This window comes from Orcinus orca, chromosome 3 (assembly GCF_937001465.1).
Source record: "Orcinus orca chromosome 3, mOrcOrc1.1, whole genome shotgun sequence".
Classification (NCBI taxonomy): domain Eukaryota; kingdom Metazoa; phylum Chordata; class Mammalia; order Artiodactyla; family Delphinidae; genus Orcinus; species Orcinus orca.
This window is the reverse complement of record NC_064561.1, coordinates 55822060-55845562: the sequence shown is the minus strand read 5'-3', so window position 1 is coordinate 55845562 and position 23503 is coordinate 55822060. Positions and strand designations below refer to the sequence as shown.

At 43.7% G+C, this 23503-nt stretch overlaps 1 protein-coding gene across 5 annotated transcripts in view; it reads left to right on the top strand.

Moving 5' to 3' along the window:
• GRIA1 (glutamate ionotropic receptor AMPA type subunit 1) overlaps positions 1-23503 on the top strand; it is a 306659-nt gene that overhangs the window by 150516 nt on the left and 132640 nt on the right. For all 5 annotated transcript variants that reach the window (XM_049707791.1, XM_049707790.1, XM_004281007.3 and 2 more), the window contains exons 3-5: positions 11817-12056; positions 15497-15681; positions 21014-21067. In XM_049707791.1, the coding sequence (XP_049563748.1) occupies positions 11817-12056; positions 15497-15681; positions 21014-21067 (479 nt within the window). The remainder of the gene's footprint in view (positions 1-11816; positions 12057-15496; positions 15682-21013; positions 21068-23503) is intronic.

Below are 23503 nucleotides of genomic sequence, written 5' to 3'. Positions count from 1 at the left end.
GCATAGGAGAGGAGCCTGGAACTCAGAACCGCACCACCTACTTGGTGTCTGACTGTCCTTGTGTCAACACTTCAGCTGGAGTCAGTCTGTGAGCTTCAAAACCAGCAGGGCTTTGAAGCAGCAAGCAGTAGCCTCAGTCATATCGGGATGTCAGTGATAGAGCCGGACTCTCTCATGGCTCCTTTCCCCTGCCCTCCCCGCAGCGTGAATAACCAAAGCCACTGCAGAAGAGTCACAAGACACGGGAAGAAGGACATGGATTCACACCTGTGTCCGTCATCCCCCAGCTATAGGATCCCCGGTTCCTCATCTGTATGTGGGCTCCAGCATCATCAGTCACGCCCTACCCACCTTACTGGGTATTCACAAGAGAAAATGGATGTGAGAGATTTAAAAATCATATAATACACTATGAGCAATTATTACCTCTCTCAAAATTTCAGCATTTCATCTCTCCTGCCATCCAGTAGCAGAATCGCAGAGAGTAGGAGTTGGCCACAGGCCAAATCCAGCACAACGCCTGTTTTTGTAAATAAAGTTTTACATGTCAGATAAAGTTTCACACTCATTTATTGACATACTGTCTTTGGCTGCTTTTGTGCTACAAAAACAGCATAGAGCAGTTGCAGCAGAGACCGCAGAGCCCTCAAAGCCTAAGACACTTACTACTTGTTCCTTCACAGAAAAAGCTGCTGACACCTGGCATCGAGGAGCAGAGCAATGGCTCTCAAGCTGGAATTCCTGTGTTTGGACGCTGAATCTTCTACTTTGTGGCTATGTGACCTTGGGCGAGTTAATTGGTCTCAGTTTTTTCTCCATAAAATGGGGATAATAACTGTCTCCCTACTCTATACTACTAAAATAGTAGTAAATGAGCAATTCATGGAAAGCACGTAGCGTAACCCTAGGCACACAGTAAGTGCTCCGTGTTGGCTGATATTATCATCAGGGGAATGAAAGCTCTGGTGTGTGATGACAGACTTTCAGGGGACAGAGTTAGCGTGGTTCAAGGCACAGGCCAGGGAGGAGGACAGACCTGGATTCATATGCCAGCTCTGCCACTTATCACACGAATGACTTGTGAGAGATTAATCGCCCTGAACTTCAGCTTCCTCGTGCATGAAATAGGAAAAACAAATATAGGACTGTTGTGAGGAGTAAATGGTAGTGCTTAGAACGGGCTCTGGCCTATGGTAAACACTCAACAGGTGACGGAACTATAATAATAAAGAAGATGAAGAGTAGTATTTTTCCCAGGTAGGCGCAGTCACCCAGAACAGATAGGTAGTGAGAGGTCTCCAGTATGCTGACGTCTCCAGGAGGCTCTACCTGTGGCTACTGACACCCTTGACATCAGGTTTTGCATGTTCCAAGCACATGTAAATTCTGTAGACTTCTAAGTGGAGTCGGGCAGACAGTTGCCTCTTAGGAGGCTTTTCCCTAGGCTAATAGGCCCTCAAGATCCAGTACCTTTCAGCACTAACAATCTATGACCGTATGATGGTTCTTGGGTTAAGTGATACGTCAAGGAGGACAGCACACGTGTGTGTGTGTGTGTGTGTGTGTGTGTGTGAGATTATATGAACTATCTCTGAAAGATCCTCTTCCTGTAATACTACATGGTTGCATAGTTTTCTATGCAGGGTGAAAATGCCCTCGTTCTGAATCCTTTAGACATCCTAAGGATTGAATTATGTAATGGGATGTAAACCTTCTTGCCAGGGAGCACTGTCTAAGGAGACTGGGTGTTGTGCGTGGAGGACATTAAGGTTGCCCGGGTTCTGGACGCCAGCCTAGGAGCACAGCTCTCATTCTCTACTGGCTTAAGATAACAGGGAGTGACAGAGTTCGGTGGGCTGAAGCAGGGGGAATTTGGACAAGGGGCAGGTGATAACGCATACCCCCCAAGCTCATGGCTGTGAGACAGTCAGCTAAATTTAGAAGACTGTGAAACAAGTAATATCACCAAGCATTTATGTCGATTCCCTGCCCAGCTCTATATAGGATACATCACATTGTACATACCAAGAAAAACCATAGAGTTGAAAGGCCTCTGCCTTCAAGGGAGCTTACGTCTCAATTGTGGATGAAAGATATAAATACACAAAACGTCATTTAATAATATAAAGGAAGAATAATGAGTCCACCCAATGCAAGAAATGCCATGGAAGCAAGATTAGGTCAATTGTCAAGAATAGTATCCATGGATTAATATAGGTGAATGACCTGCATTCATTCATTCTTCATCCTCTCATTTACCAGGAATACTCTGTAGCCATTGTGTGATGCCCTCTAGGGATTGCAAAGAATAAAATAAGCTTTATGAAGGCGGAGGCATCGTCTATGTTATTCACCACTCTGTTCCACAGTGTCCAACCCATTAGGAGACAGGCAACGGCAACTGAATGAGAAGTAACTCCTTACCTAACTCTGGTGTTCAGATGCATGTGACATTTACAGAGCTCCTGTATGGTCTCAGACTTTCACTTATATTATAAAATACTAGAAAATACAAATTTAGTAGACATCTGTTGGTTTGATATGCCTGACATCCATCTTCTCTCTGTCCAGTATTCATTTTCCTTTGGCAAGATTACTTCCTTAGTAATCTTAGGAAGATAATTAGTTAGTTTCCCTGCCTTCCCTCGACCAATGGATGACTCCCAACCTGAAAAAGGCCAGTCTCGAGCTGTGTGGAGCAGTGATCACAAATGGCTGGGGCAACAGTGACACTCTGAAGATACCGTCCATGAAATTCTCACATCTAGATTCCCCGAGCTCCTGCAATTTCTGTCTCTCTAAGGTCCAGTTTTTGAGCTGAGGGTCCCCCCTATCCTTTCTTCTTTTGTCTTCAGTTACCATGCATTCATTTCTGTTCCCAGTCAAAGAACTCACACTAATAAAACATGAGGCCTTGATAAAAATTTGTAAGGGGCATACACTTCTAAGGACATTGAAGAGAGGGATGGAGACCTTTAGATTACAGTTAGAAACGGGGAGGCATGAGAGGTTCACAGAAGAGGTGGCATGTGAGCTGAACTTTTAAAGAATGGAAAGAATGTGGAGAGGAAGACGGCAGAAGTCAGGAAGGCTGTGCGGGCTAGAACAAGAGCGTGGGCAAAGGCCCAGAACCTAAAGCAAGCCCAGAAGCATCCAAGAACAGCAGCATCTACACTAGAACCTGATGAACTCACTGGTCCATTTCTGCAGCCCCATTACACTTGAGTCAGAAGACGTTCCCTTTCCCATTCACTCATAACCACCTTCCCCTCTACTGCGTCTCCTCCACTGCCTTGAGCTACAGGATGTTAGAGCTGAAAGGTCTGGTAAGATCAGCTAGTACTGACCATCTCAGAGCAAGGTGATGTTCTAGGACTCTGCAGGTACCCAAGCCACACATGAAGTACCGTACACCTCAGGGGAGCATTACGTTTACTCAGAGACTTACATGATCTGTTTTTCTTCACCTTCATTTCTACTGCTTTTCTCCTTTGTCCTACACTATGTCTACCCTGGCTTTCTATTTCTCAAACTCCTCAGTCTTTTCCTGAACCTTATTAAGAGCCTTTGTACCTTCTGTTCCTTCTGCCTGAAACTGTTTCCCTGGCCCTTTGTCTGGCCAGCTTCTTTTTATGGTTCATTTTCTCAGCTTAAACGTTAGTGCCACAGAGAGGGTCTCCCTCACCGTCTTATCTGAAGTAGCCCCTCCAGTCACTCTCACATCATCCCATGTCATTGTCTTCGTAACGCAGTATCCCAAATAATCTTGCTGATTTGTACATCATCCCTCTCCCCTCTCTACATCCTAAGCTCCATGATGGCAGGTTTTCAGTGTTGTATCCCACTGGCACCACTGCTGTCTAACATACACCATGTGCACAGTAAACATTTGTTGGAAGGGTGGATGAGCAGATAGATAGAAGAAAGAGAAATTCCCTGTCTATAGAACTAGACATCTCCAATGAGTATAGGCGTTTTATTGGAGGTATTTAACACACACACACACACACACACACACACACACACACGAGAAACACTGATTAAGTGTAAACTTCATTGTCCAGATGGGGAAAATGCAGCCCAGAAAGAAAAAGGGGCTTGTTCATGGTTCCAGATTTGCTTCTTTGCGTTTACTTTTCCAGAACCATGTCAGGCACCTGAAGAGTTTTCCAGCAGAACCTACAATCTCTCAGTCTGTTTGTCCTTCCGCTGTCCCTGGTTTCATATGTCAGCCCACAAGGTGAGTCTAATTCCAGGACCACTGAGCCCAGCCTTGATCTAATTCTTCGCCTCATATACCGTGTCACATCTCAGTGGCTTTCAGTGCCTGGTAATTAACACTCATGTTTCATAATAAATGCACGAATCTGAGCAAGGGAGGATGCCTCCTCTTCTGCATCTCCCTCTGCTGTCCTGTCCCAACTGGGCTCCAAGGCCAGGGTGAAGAGAAGCCCTGTGAAGCTGAGATGAATCCAAAGCCAAAGGAAATGCAACGTGGACACGAGACGCAGGGGCTTAACTTCTCTAGTCCTGGCAAGGCCCTTGGCAATCTGGTCGCCACCCCCCCGCAACTCTGTGCCAAAGTCCCCACCCTAGTTGTACTGGCTTTTCTGGAGTTTCTCTAAGGTTCCTTCCTCTCTCTTACCTCATTGCCTTTGGATAAACTGGTCCCTCTACCTGGATATTGACACAGGTGCTTAGTACTGTGCGTGCCTGTAGTAAGTGCTCAGTAAACACTGGCTATAATGGTAGTTATGACCACTTATTCTACGTTTAAACCCCTTATTACTCTCTCAAAATAAACTTTCTTTCCCTTAATTTAAAACTTACTGGACTTCCCCAGTGGTGCAGTGGTTAAGAATCCGCCTGCCAATGCAGGGAACACGGGTTTGAGCCCTGGTCCGGGAAGATCCCACATGACACGGAGCAACTAAGCCCGTGCGCCACAACTACTAAGCCTGCGCTCTAGAGCCCGTGAGCCACAACTACTGAGCCCACGTGCCACAACTACTTAAGTCTGTGCGCCTAGAGCCTGTGCTCCGCAACAAAGAAGCCACCGCAATGAGAAGCCCGTGCACTACAACAAAGAGTAGCCCCCACTCGCCACAACTAGAGAAAGCCCACGTGCATCAACGAAGCCCCAACGCAACCAAAAATCAATCAATCAATCAATAAAACGTAGAACTCTTGTCTAAGCTGTGAGAAGGCAGAAGACACACCTGTCTTGTGTCATCCCTGCATCCTGGTTTTCTGGCAATATTAGTTTCTGGTGCTCAAAAAATATTTGTTGATTTAACAAATGAACAATAAGGTTTTATCTAGTAAATGACAGAGAAGCCCTGGACATGTCTCAGAACCCTAAATAATTGTTGTTTAGAGGAGATGGGGACAATTTATATCTATTATGGTAATTCACTACATGTCACTACCAGATCTTGGATGCAAGAGAGTGTAAGGGGACGGAGGGGCACTCTTATTGTCCTCTGAGCGACAGAAATAAAGCCCATTTGATGTCACAAGGTTAGAGTCAGAGCAAGGATGTCATTCCCACCTGTAAGGATAGAATTATTGGAGAAGCAGGATGAGTGTCTAAAAGTCCCCCCACCTACACACACATACTTTCCATCTCCCTCCCCCAGAATGAAGCCATCCTGTCACCTCATTATCCACTATTTACCATGAGGCTGCCACATTTCCAGGGACTGCAGCCAGGAGCCAAGGAGGAATGTCGGTGTGAGAGGTCTTAAATGAAGTGACGATAAAAAAGAAGTTGCTAATACCAGGAGTTCCCTCCCTGGGAGAGAGCTGTCAGGGCGAGTGCCCAGGGCTGGGAGATTTATTGATATTAAGTGGATGGTGCCTTAACCAGGAGTGCTTATCAAAGAGGTCTGAGCAAAGCGATGATGGAATTGGACAGCCCGCACCCGTGCAGAGCGTGGGTTTTCCTGCCCTTGCCGGTGCCTGCCCTCCTGCCTCCCCAAGAGGGAATTCCTGGCCTCGTTTTTTACTTGCTCTGATTGTTGGACACATTCCGCTACAGAATCTCTTAGAGGCAGGGACCTCGGAATCTGACACTCTGGCAGGGTTCCCTGAATGTGCGACAGCTTTTCTCTCTGCCAGGTCTCTGCTGTCGCTCTCCCTTCTACCCGAAATACTCTTTGTGCGCAAGCAACTGCACCATACTCCCCTTGCTCCCTCTCCTGGCTGATGCCCAGTTCTCTTTCAAGGTCAAAGCGGCACTTCCTCTTGGAAGCCTTCTCTGAGGTCCCCACAGGCTGGGCTTAGGTGGCTCTGCCTGAACCCCGACCTCATCCCTGCCACAGCACTTACAGGGAAGTGTAATTGACTGGCTCGGTGTCGGCCTCTCCCACTGTCAAGGTGATGTCAAAGTGGGGACTTGCCTTTTTCAATACTGCATGTCCACTGCCTAACACGGAGTCTCACGAGTGGTAGATGCTGGGTGTCAAGAGGTGGATGGATGGGTGGATGGACACATGTATGGACCAACAGAAGGAGAGATGTGTGTGTATATGCTCTGCATGATCCCCAGGGACAAGAGGGGAATACAGCGAGCACCACCCAGTTTTGTTCTGTTTTGCTTTATTAATTTTTACTGGAGCTTAGTTGCTTTACAATGTTGTGTTAGTTTCTGCTGTACAGCAAAGTGAATCAGCTACACATATACATATATCCCATCTTTTTTTGGATTTCCTTCCTGTTTAGGTCACCACAGAGCACTGAGTAGAATTCCCTGTGCTGTACAGTAGGTTCTCATTACTTATCTATTTTATACACAGTAGTGTATATATGTCAATCCCAATTTCCCAGTTCATCCCACACCCCCTTCCCCACTTGGTATCCATACGTTTCTTCTCTACATCTGTGTCTGTATTTCTGCTTTGCAAGTAAGTTCATCTGTACACTGTTTCTAGATTCCACGTGTAAGCGATATTATACGATGTTTGTTTTTCTCTTTCTGACTTACTTCACTCTGTATGATAGTCTCTAGGTTTTGTTTTAATATCAACAGACCCTAATGCAGTAATGCGTCTTGATCTGGCAACAGAGGCAGGCAGAGGGCTACCTGAGAGGATTTTCTAGAAGCTGAAGCTGTCCCATATGCCATGACTGTTTCTTTCCAATATTGATGGAGGGAGGGAAGGCGTGGCATATCACAGAAGCCAAGAGCTCAAGCCTTGTGGTCTGACGGGTGGAGTTCAGAACTCAGCTTTGCATTGTGCTGGCCCCGGGCCTGCCCTTCCCAATTTGTAACCTACCTCACAGGGTGAAAGGAGTCAATGCACGGGAACGTCCTTGGCACGATGTCTGGCACCTCGTAAGTGCTCAAACGTCAGCTCCTAATTGCTACTATCAGAGGCACTATATGCACCACTGCTGTCTTAAATGGAGGACACGCACACAGTCCCACCTACTCTCATTCACTGTCAGCCTGCACACAGTCCCACCTACTCTCATTCACTGTCAGCCTGCGAGTCTGACTGGACCAGTACACAGCAGGGTTGCAAGAGGCTGCTTTTCAGTGTTCCCTTTTCTCCCCTCGGGCTTGCTGTACCTGACAATACAAGGCTCCACCTCTAGCCCCCTTTCTGATTTGCCTTCTCTCACCTACTCTCTACTAGGTAACTAACTCACCTATATCACATTAAAAATTGTATCTTAAATACAACTCAACACTCTGAATGCACCTGGATTTAGTGCTAGGATTCTATTACAGTCGGATCCAAGAACTCAGAGCCTTTATCTGATTTCTAGGTTTGAAAACCTGCACCGGAGGTCACAAGTCTGACCAGCAAATAACCAAAGTGTGCTCAATCAGTGAATATTTTTCAACTACTGAGACTAGAACGTAGACTGTTGGAGCCTGAAGAGATATTAACTCTTACGGGGTTCAAAGCACCAATTTACAGATGGAAACTGAGGCGCAGGGAGAGCCTGGGATTGGCTCAAGGTCACATAATACTGTGCTGTGATAAAACCAAAAAGAGAAGCCTCCAGGTCTTCTGGCATCTAATCTAGTACTTTTTCTACAAGACCAAGTTATCTTTCCCAATTGAATATTTACTGTGACAGATTTAAAGAAATGTGCTACAACTAATTATATTTCTGAACGTGTAACCAATTATGCATTCTCCCACAGGCCTTGGGGCCTACAGACTCTTAGTCTCTCCCTCTCCCTCGCTGTTGCTGCTCAGGCTTAGCTGAAATGAGGAGCCAGATTGAAGGTCAAATGCTGAGCAACTCGGAGGACCAGGGTCCACTTGAGTAAATCCAGGCCAGGCTACCTCCAAGCCATGCTCTTTTAGGGAGCTCTGGTTAAATGTACCCGCTTAGCCTTAGAGGATAACACACTCAATTTAAGGGAAAAGAGATTTGCAAAAGGAAAGATAGGGAGATAATTCAAGGATGGGGGAAACATCCTGGCCTCCGTGTGTGTAAGGATTCGATCGTGCCTATCTGCGCCCATTTCTTCCACCCCATCTTACCCATTCCTCCTCTACTTCTAAAGTTTCAGCAAGAAACACTGGCCACGAGGGCCCCAGAGACCCAACTAAAGGTGTGAAACCAAGTAGATGTCGTCAGGGAATAGATCGGGAACATGAGATTTATATCCGCGCAGATAATATTTCATTGCAGCATGGAAAGTAAAGATCCTAAAAATACCACAGAGAGCATATTATAATATGCTAACGGGGTTCATGTGCTCGCCATACACACCTCACCCGGTAAGATGAATTGTGCTTTTTGACAAATCTATATCTAACACAGGGAGAATAATATACAGTGTATGCTTCCTGGTGGAGAAATCCATATTTATGGAAATCTTGATTCTGGCAATTACAATAGACACTTAAAGACAGCACCTGTTGTCAGCTGCAAGTGGCTGGAGCGTCCTCGTTAGGGTGAAAGAGAAAAGAGTGCGAGTAGTGAAGGATAAATAGCTACTTCAGGAGATGCCTACCCAGAACAGGGGAGGAAGAGGTCCAGGGTGGTCCAATGGTTCCTCCTCATTCCCTAGTGCAGTGCTCTCGTCAAGCACTCATCATTCATTCAACAAACATTTACTAAGCACCTACCATGTCCCAGGCGTTATGCTGGCTTTGGGGCATAAATGAGACCCCTGTTTTTAGGGAATTAACACTGACCGGAACAGTCACAGATACATACAAGTAAAAAAAGAAAACACCTTCAAATAATAATAATTCAAGCATGAAAGATAAGACAGGGGGATGTGATAGAGACTTATAGAGGGTTGAGGGGAGGGTGGAATCACTATTTAGAAGAGGTGATGAAGGAAGTCCTGTTCAGGGAGGTGAGATTTGAGTTGAGATAAAATTGCTGAAAAGGAGTGAGCATTGCAGAGAAGTAAGGGAAGAGCACTGCAGGTGGAGCGCAGAGTCTCCAGGGCAGAACAAGTGTGGAGGCCGGAGGCACAGAACACAGGCCAGGTGGCTAAGCAGGGAGCGAGGGCAGCGGTGTGAGGCAGGAGGGGGCAAAGGGACAGGTCACTCTGCCTCAGAGTCATGGTCAGATGTTTGGAGATTTTTCCTGTGTGCAGTGGGAAACCTCAAAATTTGTAAGAGGTTTTTGCATAAGGAAGGGAAACAGTGTGTTTTCTTTGTTTTTTTGGTTTTTTTTTAATTAAAAGGATCCCTCTGGTTTCTAGGTGGAGGATGAACATCACTACTGAAAACCAAATGCCATAAAGCTGAAGTCCATGAGGGCCACCTTTGGATACCAGGAGGGCCGTGGAGTGGGTTAAGAGCAGGCATATGAGGTTCTGGTTTCAAAGAGTGGTCAGTCAATGGACTGGGCACCTTGAGAAGCAGTGCATGCCCAGTAATTCAGTGTGCAAGCAGATGTTAGGGGTTGGAATTAACATATACACACTACTATACATAAAATAGACAATTAACAAGGGTCTACTTGTTCCCTATAGCACAGGGAACTCTATATTCTGTAATAACCTATATGGGAAAAGAATCTGAAAAAGAATGGTTATATGTATATGTATAACTGAATCACTTTGCTGTACACCTAAAACTAACACAACATCGTAAATCAACTATACTCCAATATACAATAAAAATTAAATTTACACACACACACACACACACACACACACAATAAAGGGCACCTGCCAGGTTTCCTGTAGATGGTATGCTGGGTTACCCTGGAAGTTAGACAGATGACTTGTATGCTTCCATTACAGTCTTTAAAAGATTATCTTTCAGGGACATGAAGGGAGGGTCTAGGGACTGACTGAGAACCTAGACTCAGTAGGCAACTGGGTCCCAGTGGCTAATGGCATTCTTTAGTGCAGCGTGGCCCAGTGAATCAGTAACATGTTAAAAAGTATTCACCAACAAAGGGTCCTGGGGGCGTATGGATTTGAGAAAATCCGTGTTAAAGTTGAACAAGATTCCTCTCAATCTTTTATGTAGCTGGTATGCAGTTTGAAACTCCAAGAGGAGGACAGGGTTTGCACCATTTCCCAAATTTCTCTGAGCAAAGAAGCCTTTTCTTTGTTAAGGAGCATTCTGCGGGGCTAATGTTCATGGAACACATCTGGGCAGTGTTCATGGAGCGTAATTTGAGAGCCCACCTACAAAGGCAGCACGGGGTCACGGAAGCAGGTGATATGGTAAAGAGAGCAGAGGATCTAGGAATAGCAACGTTATCATCTTAAAAGAAAATTGATAATACCAAAGTCACAGGGTTGTGATGAGAACTAAACAGCTTACCATATATGGCAGAGCACCCTAAAACACAGTCACTGTGATGAGGATGACTCGTTTGCCTCACCGTCCATATCAAGATGGTAATTTTCAGGCACTGGGGTTGGCATTGGGGTTGATCACTTGACTGGGGCAAAGTCTATGAACCCTTATCCTGTATCACATATTATAATGAAGTTTAGTAGCTGAATTACCTGGACTTAGCCCCATAACCTTGGGGCTAACTTTTTAGCATTATATTCTAACCAGCAGCGTAACCGAACACAAACCAGTACTGGTAACTGCACTGGGATCTTACAAAATAGCTCCTGTGGGGGTGCTCACACAGCTAAGCTACTACTGTGGCTGATAAACTGCGGGGCGGGGGGCTGAAGAATCAGCCAGGAGGATGTACAAACACAAGACGAACATCAGCAGAGAAATGTACACTGAAAACTAAGGGCTGGCTGGGAAAATCTTGTTTTCTTAAACGTGTATCAGCACCAAGCTGACAGACCTTCTTCCTAAGGCATCTTATTATGCTTTGCCTTGACGTGATGGGCAGTGTCATAGACAGATCGCTGGATTGGGTTCAAGATACCTGCCTAACTCAGATACAGTCTAGCTGTGCTACCATATTGGACATGTTCATTAACTTTCTGAGCCTTGGTTTTCCCCTTTAAAAAATGACCCAGCCATCCTTTTCCTACCTTAATAAAGGCATTGTACAGATAAAGTGAAAGAGCATACAAAACAGCTTTGCATACATTTATAATTAATAACCATGACAACATTTGGTATGGAATTGGTACCTAATAAACATTGGATTCGACAGATGGATGGGTGGGTTGGACAGATGATTGGGTGAATGGATGCAGAGATGGGTAAAATGGATGGACAGTTGGACAGATTGGTGGGTTGAAAGAAGGGAGTGATGGATTTGTTGGATGGGTGGATGGCTAGATAACAGATGGATGATGGGTTGGATGGATAGACTAGTGGATGATTTAGTTTTAGAGCCACCTGACAGCATGTTTGCAGTATCTTCTATCCATTAATTTTTCTCTTCTCCTCTTCCAGTCTGTTCCCAGTTCTCTAAAGGAGTCTATGCCATCTTTGGGTTTTATGAACGGAGGACTGTCAACATGCTGACCTCCTTCTGCGGGGCCCTCCATGTCTGCTTCATTACACCAAGCTTTCCTGTTGACACATCCAACCAGTTTGTCCTTCAGCTGCGTCCCGAGCTGCAGGATGCCCTCATCAGTATCATCGACCATTACAAGTGGCAAAAATTTGTCTACATTTATGATGCTGACCGGGGTAAGCCAGGGGAGGGGGACTGTGGAGGGATGAAGAGAAAATTATCAGCAGGAAGAATAATGGTGCCTCTCTGCCTTCTTGAAAGGCAGGGATCACGGAGGAATGATCCAGAAATGTTTTATGTCTGTGAACTGAATTTTTGGTAACTAATCTATAACTCACATGTGGAAACACATCCTTTGAGAGAATAACTGTCTTAACACCCCATGTCACTCTACAGCTTACCAAGTTTCCATGGCTCCTGAGCCCAGACTCAAAGTCCAAGGACCTCAGTTGAATGGCTCATGGCTCATGGCTCATGACATGGCTTTTAGGAGCATAGATTCTGGAGTCAGGCAGACCTGCATCTGAATTCTATGTTCCCTCCTCTCCAGCTGTTTGACTTTGGGCAAGCTCTCTCTGCCTCAGTTCGACCACTTCTGTAATGGGGATAAAATTCTCTATTCCTTCGTTTTTTCATCTCTGTAATGAAGATAAAACCAGTCTCTACATCATACAGTTGTGAGGACTGAATGAGACAATGACTAGAAAGGGCCTGTACAGTGCCTACAACATAATCAATGTGCAGGGTCTTCTATATATGTAAACCGCTGTCATCATCATCACCAGCATCAACATCAACCTTCCCAGGCCTTTCTAATTCTGCCTCCACCTGAATTTTGAATTTTCCACTCCATTTTCTAAATGTTTCCAATACTTTTTTCTTCTCTGCATCTTGACTCAAACAATTCCAGTTTCTGGGATGCACTTCCCTTCTCAAATCTACATATGCAAATTCTTCCTTTCTTTTGCAACCTACTGGAACACCACTTTCTCTATTTCCTAACCTTCTAAATGGAAACTCTCTTCTTTTTTCTAACTCCTGTGTTGCTTCTGTTGTACTGTCCTACCTTCCCCTGGTATACTAAATAGTCCTGTAAGAACTCAGTCATTATTGTTGTAAATAAATAAATGGATCATACAAGGTCTGGAAAGTGAGGCACAGGAATTTTGCCCTGAGTAAAAAGGAGGTTTTATAGAAGTTTGCCTTTAGGGAGGCTTACAAGACTTTTGAATAGGAGAGTGCTTTGTGAAATGGTTTTTCAGGAAGAGTTAGGCAGGGTTATTCAATGAGAATTAGCTGGCAGGAGAGGCCAGAAGCACTCTATTTTCTTCAATTTTCCCTTCTCTCTATTTTAATGATTTCCCTTCTCAGACAAGCAGCCATTATGAGGATGACCTGCAGAAGGGCTATTTCAGGTCAGTTTTGTGGCATAATGAGGCTTGAGGTCTGGAAGTGGCATAGACAGAAAAATGTAACTTTCATTATAGAGGATCATCTCTGGGGTCAGTCAGCAAAGCGTCCATACTCAAAGGGGCTCTGCCTACCTCACAACTCTGAACTCAGAGTTCTGCCATTTGCTAGCTGTGCGGGCTTGGGCCAATGACTAAATCTCTCTGAACCTCCATTTCCACACTTGTGAAACATGGATAATAACGGTACCTACCTCAGAGAATTAAGTGAATTGAAGACAGGAAAGCTAACAGGGCAATGCCAGACACATAGTAAACTTTCAGTAAACGTGACTTAAGCATACCAACCTTATACTTTAAAAAACAAAAAGGAAGAAACAACAGAATCAATCTACAGATGACTCTTTATGCCAGGCACCATACTGGTCACTATGGGAGGGATTAGCAATGTTATTGGAAGACAGAAATGATATATGTGCAAAAGATTGATTAATAATGCAAGAGTGAAATATGAAATAACCATCTGTTGCAGGCAGAACACTGACCTTCCCCTCTCCGCCAAAGACATCTGTGTTCTAATTCCTGGAACCTGTGAATATGTTATGTTAAATGGCAAGAGGGATTAAGGTTACAGATGGAATTCACATTGCTAATCGACTGACCTTAGAACAGAGAGATGGGCTTCCCTGGTGGCGCAGTGGTTAAGAATCTGCCTGCCGATGCAGGGGACACGGGGTCGAGCCCTGGTCCAGGAAGATCCCACATGCCGCGGAACAACTAAGCCCATGCGTCACAACTACTGAGCCTGTGCTCTAGAGCCCATAAGCCACAACTACTGAAGCCCATGCACCTAGAGCCTGTGCTCCGCAACAAGAGAAGCCACGACAATGAGAAACCGGCACATCACAACGAAGAGTAGCCCCCGCTCGCCGCAACTGGAGAAAGCCCGCGCACAGGAATGAAGACCCAACACAGCCAAAAATAAAAACAAATAAATTAATTAATTAAAAAAAAAAAACAGAGAGATTATCCTGGATTATTTGGGTGAGCTCAGTGTAATCACAAGGGTCCTTAAGTGTGCAAGTTGAAGGCAGAAGAGTCAGGGTCAGAGTATAATGTGAGAGACTCAACCAGTCACTGCTAGTTTTGAAGCTGGAAGGGGCTATATACCAAGGAGAGCGGGCATCCGCCAGAATCAGAAAAGGCAAGAGGGCTTCCCCTGGTGGCACAGTGGTTGAGAGTCCGCCTGCCGATGCAGGGGACACGGGTTCATGCCCCGGTCCGGGAGGATCCCGCATGTCGCGGAGCGGCTGGGCCCGTGAGCCATGGCCGCTGAGCCTGCGCTCCACAACAGGAGAGGCCCGTGTACCGCAAAAAAAAAAAAAAAAAAAAAAAAGCAAGAACAATTTCTCCGCTCGAACCTCCGGAAAATAACACAGCCCTACCAATAACTTGAATTTAGCTCAAGGAGATTCATTCCACACATCCGACCTCTGGCAGTATAAGATGATAAATGTGTTGTTTGCAGCCACTATGTTTATAATAATTTGTTACAGCCGCAGTAGGAAACTAATACACCATCTATGTCCCGAAGATGAAACAAAGCAGTATTGAGTAATGGATTCCTCTATCATTTAGCTATAAATCAGAAGAGAGTAGCTTAATTCAGTACACATTGATTGAATACCTACTGTGTGACAGGCAGAGCACTAGGTACTGAGGTATACTGAACATTCGTAAACGTGGTTGACAATTATTAGGTGCTGTTTAGATATCATGTTAGCACATTTAATCAGCAGTTGCTAAACACCTAACAGTAATCAATGTTTATAAAACCCTTGCCATGCTGGAGACATTCTCATTCAATCCTCAGGATGACAGTGCGAGGTGGACGTTATTAACATCACCCTTTTACTACTGAAGACACTAAACTGTAGCCAGGTGAATTAGTCCGTACAAGATCATTTAACTAGTATATTTGTAGCATCAGGATTTGAGCCTCAGATTCGATGTTTAATCACTGACTCTATTGCGTGCTATGTTCTGCAAACAGAAACACAAAACAGACGCAGAACCTGACCTCGGTGAGCTCAGACTTGCGAAGAGCAAGCTGGAGCTGAGTTTAGTGGAGGAGCGGGGTTGGCGGAAGTGGGGTGATGCTGTGGATCCTGACTGCCACCTCTCTGTCCTACTCACCCGACCTCCAGGTCTGTCCGTCCTGCAGAAAGTCCTAGACACAGCGGCCGAGAAGAACTGGCAGGTGACAGCCGTCAACATTTTGACAACCACAGAGGAGGGATACCGGATGCTCTTCCAGGACCTGGAGAAGAAAAAGGAGAGGCTGGTGGTGGTGGACTGTGAATCCGAGCGCCTCAGTGCTATCCTGGGCCAGGTAGTGAGTGCAGCAAAGTGCCCTCAGGGTGGGCGTGGGAGACAGCTCATGAGCGAGCGGGGTGACCATTTGCCTTTGGTGTTACAAAGAGAGTTCTTGACTAGATGAAACCAGAGGCCTGCCTTCTCACATTCTGTAATTCATACAGTTTAATTCTGCCATGTTACGAAATAGCGCAAATAGCGGGAGCCTTCACGCAGGACTTCAAATGGTTCTCGGATCAGTTAACCAAAAACTTACCTCCAGTCCTTCCTTTTCTTGTTAAAAAGCAAAACACATTGCATTTTAGAGTTTGTAAACTGCTATCACAACCTGTAGAGCCAGATTCCTGGCTTAGCTCTGAGTTCTGTTACCCACTGGTCTAGCATTTGGTTTCTCATCCATTTGGCCCACTGACCAGTTTTGAGTCCAAGGAGGCACCAGGCATCTCCCTTTCCTGAAACACATCCATGTGTCTGAGCAATTAATTGATTGTCCGTTCCAAGAAAGGGCACTGTAATCTCAGTAGTCTTTAGCCAGACATCTCTAAGCCACGGTTCCTCCAGTTCTCAGAAGTAAAGCATGTGTCATTGGATAGGTCACTTGTCTTTTTAAATTACATTTGTGTATTCAGATGCGCTAGCAAGGAAGTAGATTTTGCAATCGTGTTTGAACAGTGCTATACAAGTAAAGATGGCAGTTTTAAGTACTTGACAACATGACAGAGCTTGTTAATGGCCCTCAAGACCCCTGGGGTTCCCACAGGGAATCTCAGCACCAGCTCAGCAATTGCTCAGAGGCCTCGGGAACTGAATAGGAGAGATTTTGAAAGTCAGGGGTTCTTTGAGGCGTTAACTCTGTGTTCTACTTTACAAAGTGTGGATATGGCTTCCCTCTCGGAGACAGAAACCAGCAAAAATTGTTTCCATTGAGATGGGAGTTTTTTGAGCTGGAGTCATGCGACTGGAATTCTAGTTAAGTAAAGCAGAATAGAGTACTGGTTCAAAGTAGAGACCCTGGAGCTAGACTGCCTGGGATTCACATCCCCAGCTCTAATATTTGCTAGCTCTGTGAGCTTGGGCCAGGTTCCTGATCCGTAAAATGGGCATAATAATAATAATGATGATAATAACTACCTTTAGAGAGCTCTTCTGAGGGTTAGAAGAATCCATGTATACATGTAAAGCACTTAGAATAGAGCCTGCCCCACAGAAAGTGATATATGTAAGGATTTACCTATTTTAGGTATTCATAGTGCCAACTGGTACTGGTTTTCTTTTGTTTTGCTTTGTTTTCTTAGTTAAACTTTTAATTTTGAGATACAAATTCATATGCGTGTGTAAGAAATAATACAGAGGGATCCCATGTACCACATATCCAGTTATCCCAATGGTAACATCTTAGAAAACTATAGCAACTATAGTGAAATATCACAACCAGGAAATTGACATTGACATTGATACCTTCGAGGTACAGAACGTTTCCATCACCATAAAGATCATCTGTGTTGCCCTTTTGTCCTCACCTGGCTTCCCTCTCTCCCTCTCTTTTTCCCTTTCCTCAGGCACTCTCTAACCTGTTCTCCATTTCTGTAATTTTCTTATTTTAAGAGTGTGATATAAATGGGATTACATAGTATGTAATGTTTGGGGTATGGCTTTTTTCATTTGGCATAATTCCCCGGAGATTCAGTCAAGTTGTTGTGGGTATGATACTGCTTTCTTGAGTCACTCCCTCTTTGGCATAAGTGTACTCATCTGTAAAATAGGAATGAAGGCCCCTGTTCTACAAAGCTGATAAAAAGATTAGATGAGACAGGAGGTAGAGAAAGTGTTGAATGATAAGTTGGTATTCTTAAAGACTGATGACTCCTGCTGTATTATTCCATAGTGAAGATAAAGCTGTTGGTACTATTTTCTGAGTGCTTACCATATACCAGACACTATGCCAAGCTCTTTCCATGTATAATTCCACTTCATCCTCACGTCATCTCTATAAAAACAGCTTCTATTAGACCCCCTATTCTATAAATGAAGAAACAAGACATTACACTTGCCTGGATTTCACATAGAAGGAAAGCAGGAAGTCAAATCTATCTTGGTCGGGCTACAGGGCCCAACCTTTTAAAAATGCAACTTTCAGCACATGTGCTGTCTATAGCTACTCTGTCAAAGGACAAACTTGTGTTTGGGAAGGAAGGAACTTGTTTGCATGAATATTTTAGATTGCAGTGTATTAACTTTTTTAATCATTGGATTCTTCTATTCTGAAAAGTAAGACCAAATGCTGAAAGGATCTTACAAATCACCTGATTTACAATTTGCATTCATACTTTACAGATGGGATGACTGACGGTCATATTGGTTGAATGATTTGTCTTGAGTTCAGACAACTAGTTAGTGACAATGACCATGAGTCTAAAAGTTACATCTTCTGATTTGCATTCTGACATCTTAGCATCATCCTAGACTATCTCACACTCAGTAATTGGGATCTTTTCAGTCTAACACAAATGTTCTGCCTAACCTGAGGAGGAAGACAATGATTCCGAATCCAAATAGGGAATTAACTGCCTGTCTCAGGCTCTAGTGCCCCGACGGGAATATAAGCTCTATTAGGATTTGTTTTGTTTTCTTCCCTGCTGCATCCACAGTGCCTTGAAGAGTGCTTGGCACCTAGCAGGTATTCAGTAAATATTTTTTGAATGAATGAGAAGAATAGGGAATCAATGAATGCTCTAAGATCCCAAATGTGAGATGGGTCTAGAGATCTACAGGTAGCCTTTGACTGGAAAAGAGCCTTTAAGCTGGAGGTAAGAGCATGTAGGGAGGCCCAGAGGGCATGCAGGGGCCAAGGTTCACAGAGGGGCTTAAGAGGCCAAGTGCAGGATGTCACTTGTTTACTGGAAGGCAATGAAAAGGAGATGAACCCATGACTGTGACCACCTTTGGAAACCACCCCAAAGAGTCTGGGGTTTATTCTGAAAACAGTGGAGAGCCAGTGAAGGTTTGTGAACAGGGAACAGGGTGATTAGAATATAATGCTTTATCAATATATAAGACACTTAATTATGTAATACAGTCATTAAGTTCAGAATGAATTAGAGATGGATGAGGGACACCAGGACCAGGCCATCCATCACCTTACCCTGTTGTATTGTCTTCAATGTGCTTTTCACCTGCTGAAATCTTGTTCATTTATCTGTTTATATATTTACCACCTGGCTCCCTGCTAAAGTGTCAACTCAGCTCAACGAGGGCCTGGGGATCTTGCCTCATTTGTTCATAGCTTGTCCCTAGCACATAGCGTAGAGCTTGGCATGTGGCCCATGTTCAATAAATATTTGTTGAGTGAATTAATGAATCAGAGAAGGCTTTACAGAGTAGTTGGGATTAGAGATCAGCCATAAAGGTCATGAATAATTAGAATGGGAAAGGGCCTTCCAGACACAAAGATTGTGAATTAAGGCAATCCAGTGGAAATGAGCTTTGAAGAGATGGGGTGAGTGAGGCAGTGGACTCCAAGTGTACATTACCTTTGTAACAACTTTCTCAGTTTGTAACCCTGTGTACCTGTATCTCTTCATCTGTTTAAGTATGGGTCTCCTCCCAGTAAACTGTGACCTCCAGGACAGCAAGCACCACACTCGTTTCACTTTCCACTATATCTCCAGCACAGTGCTTGATAGATAGTAAGCACTTAATGTCTGTGAAAGGGAAGCTAGGCCATCAGGTAGGTAGGTGAGTAGATGGGTTGGACGGTTTGTGTTAGGTCAAACCATATGAAATTACTGATTTTTATTGGTCAAAAGTCATTAATTATCAGCTGTTTCCTATGTTTCAACCTGTAATTTCATCCTGCAGGGACTATTCTTATCCATTGCCTGGATGCACTGGGTTTCAAACTATCTTTTATTTGCTATTTTGTGCTTTTTAGAAGCTGAATAGGTTCCTCATAAAGGTATCTCATTGTTGAAAGAGCAAAAAACCATTTGACAAGAAAATGAAAAAGTAATGAAGAATTATTAATAAAACTATCATCCCAAAAGTCTTGGCACTCCATAGTCTGGAATTTCACATGCTAACCACTGTTTCAGAGCATTCATTGTGTGTGCTTGCATTTAATTATTCCCTACATAAAAAAAAATGTGAGCCGCTATGCACATACATCCAATTAAGGAGATGTCTGAATGTGGGTGTTAAATTGAAATTTTATTCAGTTAGAGAAGAAGCCCAAGTGCTTCCCATGTGTTTTATGAAATTTTATTCAGTTAGAGAAGAAGCCCAAGTGCTTCTCATGTGTTTTATGCGTCCTTGCAACAGTGCGGGGAGAGAGGCACTGAGCAGGGTGTACTAACCTCAATTTGATGATTAAAAAATAATAATAATAAAGAAATAGATCAAGTTAACTTGCAGGCTCAGCTAGGACTAAACCAAGGACTGCGGTCTTAGCTGTTCCTTGCTGGGTGGAATGTCTGGATGCCCAAGCAAACCGCTGGGTAGTTCCTTCTACAAATATTTTCTTGCCTGCAATTAGGGTTGGTCTGCACATTGAAGATGGACGGGTGTTTGGGGACCCTGGCTCTGAATCAGGCATCATATGGAAAGGCTCACAATAGCCAGGTCCCTGTCCTGACACTGCTACCATACTGCTGTGGGAGCTGGCACATCACTTCGTCTCTCTGGGCCTGGACTTCCCATCTGTACAGTGAGGGGCCGGACCAGATGATCCTGACGTTCTCTTCCAGCTTCCGGGTTGAATGGCTCATTGATGTCTGAGTATCCAACGGGTTTAGGGAAGAAGGCACAAAATTCAGGGAAGGAAGGAACTGTATCTGAATATGGTCCATTCAAGGATTTGAAGTTCAAGAACTGGGGTGGAATCATCCACCTACCCATTTGACTATCCTTCCACCCGTCCACCCGTCTGTCCACCCAAGCAGCAGATGTTGTTGTAACAGTGACAAGGAATTCAATACAACATAAGATTCCCACTATGTATGGGAAGGCTTTATGGAAGAAGGAAAGAAGTGAGCATTCTAGCCTGGACCTTGGGGTTATGATACCACTACTCTACCCCTGGAATCAGGCAAAACTGATGTCAGGTCTTACATCTGCACTTAATAGCTGGGTAACTTCAGGGAGTTTATTTGACTTCTCTAAGTCTCAATTCCTCATCTGTAAAACAAGGATATCAGCAACGCCACCACCATTGGATGGTTGTGATATTGTAGTTTGGGTACTTAGGATAGAACAGGGCACATTTTCAGTACTCAGTGTTAATTGCTGGTCATTGTTGGTGTAGCTTTAATTGTCAGTATGATTAATGCATCCCCTCTCGTTGTGTTTTGTAGATTGTAAAGCTGGAGAAGAACGGCATTGGCTACCACTATATCCTTGCAAATCTGGTGAGTAGAGGACACTGCAGGCTCTCAAATGGTGGGTCTTTCTGTGTTTGGTGCCCGGCTTGCTTCTGTGGTCCCTGGCTGGAGGGAACGGCGTGGGTGGGAAGGGCACTTCCAAGCTTTGCCTTTTCCCCTTCACATCCCTGCTTGTCAAACCACAGCACACTCAAGGTGAACCTCTAAGCTTCCTTGGAAGACACCCTGCTGGTGGGCAGGCCTTCCTCAGTCATCACAATTCCAGCTTTAATTGGCTCTGCCACTTGGCGATAAGAACAAAATCACCACATCTTTGAATGATACAAAATGTTTTGACCCCACTGGTTTTGACCCTCTATTTTGACACCAGTGATAGTTTTACTGTTTATAAATATAAATGTTTAAATCATAATGATGCTAGTGCTGACAGATCTTTAACCAGAAACAGTTTTACAGCATAAACAATATTATGTCAACTTAGTTTTTATTCCCTTTTTTATGTGGCATAGACAAGCTGTCTTTTAAAAAAAAATTTATTTTCATTTTAATGTGCTGTAGTTATTTTTATTGGGTGTAATGATTTTCCATGGTATGAAGACTTGACTCATAAAATAATTTTTTGTACATGTTAAATTTTACATAGCAACATGCACAATTATGAGTTTTCTTTTGTGACCACCGTTTTTGACAAGTCTGTTTTTCCTGCGTCATGTTTTGCTCCTCTTACTTTTTTAATCATGAAGTTTGATATTTCCAGTAGTTTTTTCCCAAAGCCAAATGTAATTTTATTTTGCCTGTCTTATTTCCTAAAGAGCTAACTACATGCCATCCAGCTCATCCACTTAAAGTATGCAATTCAATGGTTTTATATATATTCACAGAATTGTGAAACCATCACCACAATCTCATTTTTAAACGTTTTCATCACCCCCCCAAAAGAAACCCATACCCATTAGCAGTGATTCCCCATCGCCCCACAAATTCCTCCAGCCTTAGGCAACCAGCAAAATCTACTTTATATCCTTATGGATTTGCGTACTCTGGATGTTACATATAAGTGGAATCATAGAATATGCGGTCCTTTGTGACTGGCTTCTTTCATTTAGCGTAATGTTTTCAAGGTTCATCCATGTTGTAGCACGAATCAGTACTGCCTTCCTTTTTATTGCCAAATAAGATTCCATTATATGGATGTATCCCATTTTGTTTATCCAGTCATCAGTTGATGGACACTTGGGTTGTTCTCACTTTTGGGCTATTATGAATAATGCTACTACAAGTTTTGTTACATTTGTTACAAGTTTTTCTCTTGAGCATAAACCTAGGAGTGAAATCACTAGGATACATGGCAACTCTATGTTTAATATTTTGAGAAACTCAAAACAGTCAAAACTGTAGTCAAAACAGTCAAAACTGTTTTCCAAAGTGGTTACATCTCCCAGCAAATTTTTTTTTGAATTTTATTTATTTTCCAGCAAATTTTAATAAATAACAAATTTTGCCATGTGCCAATGTGAGCAATTGTCAGATTTCCTTAATGATAGCTTTTTCTACAAAGTTAGCTTATTATCCTGGCCTGTCTTTATGATTTGGTGTTTCCTTTAAGATGTGATTTTTACCTTTTGTCTATAACAAATGATATCACTCAGTTTTAGCGATGTTATTTTGTGTTGATTATTCCTGTAATAGTAATTATTAATTGAACCAGAGATGGATATTTTCTACTTGCTTTTGGAACAAAGGTCATTAATAGAGCAAAGGCACAGGGGCTGGGTATATGTAAAGGTCAAAATGGCAGGATCTAAAACACCTTGCCTAATTCTTAAGCTCTGTCTCTCTTTCTGGGTGGATCTCCAGCCTCAGATCCCTGGCTTAACCTTCTTTCCCCTTCAAAACTTCCTTGCCTTGGCTGTCCTAATACTTCAGGGTCAGGACTGGAAATAAGAAGGACTTCTTGCGATAGGTTAATTTAGACCCAGCTGTTAATAGATATATATGCTACCTTTCTCAAGAGATATTTGCATTTTAAATGGCAGATGGCCGTCCAAAGATTTTTGGCGAACCAAGAGTTTCACCCTCAAAAACCATTTGGAAGGGACTTCCCTTGGAGGTCCCGTGGTTAAGAATTCGCCTTCCAATGCAGGGGGTGCGTGTTTGATCCCTGGTTGGAAAGCTAAGATCCCACATGCCTCACAGCCAAAAAAACAAAACATAAAACAGAAGCAGTATTGTAACAAATTCAATAAAGACTTTAAAAATAGTCCACATCAAAAAAAATCTTAAAAAACAAAAAACACATTTGCAAGGATGAAATTTTTGACTTCTTAAGGAAGAAAACTCTTGACACCCCTTGAATCCCAGATCCTTAGTCCTAGAAGGGACTTTGGAAGTCAGCTGTATCTAAGTCTCATTTGCTTATAGGGAAACATTTGCTTGTAGTCAAACCAGCAAGATGGTGTGACT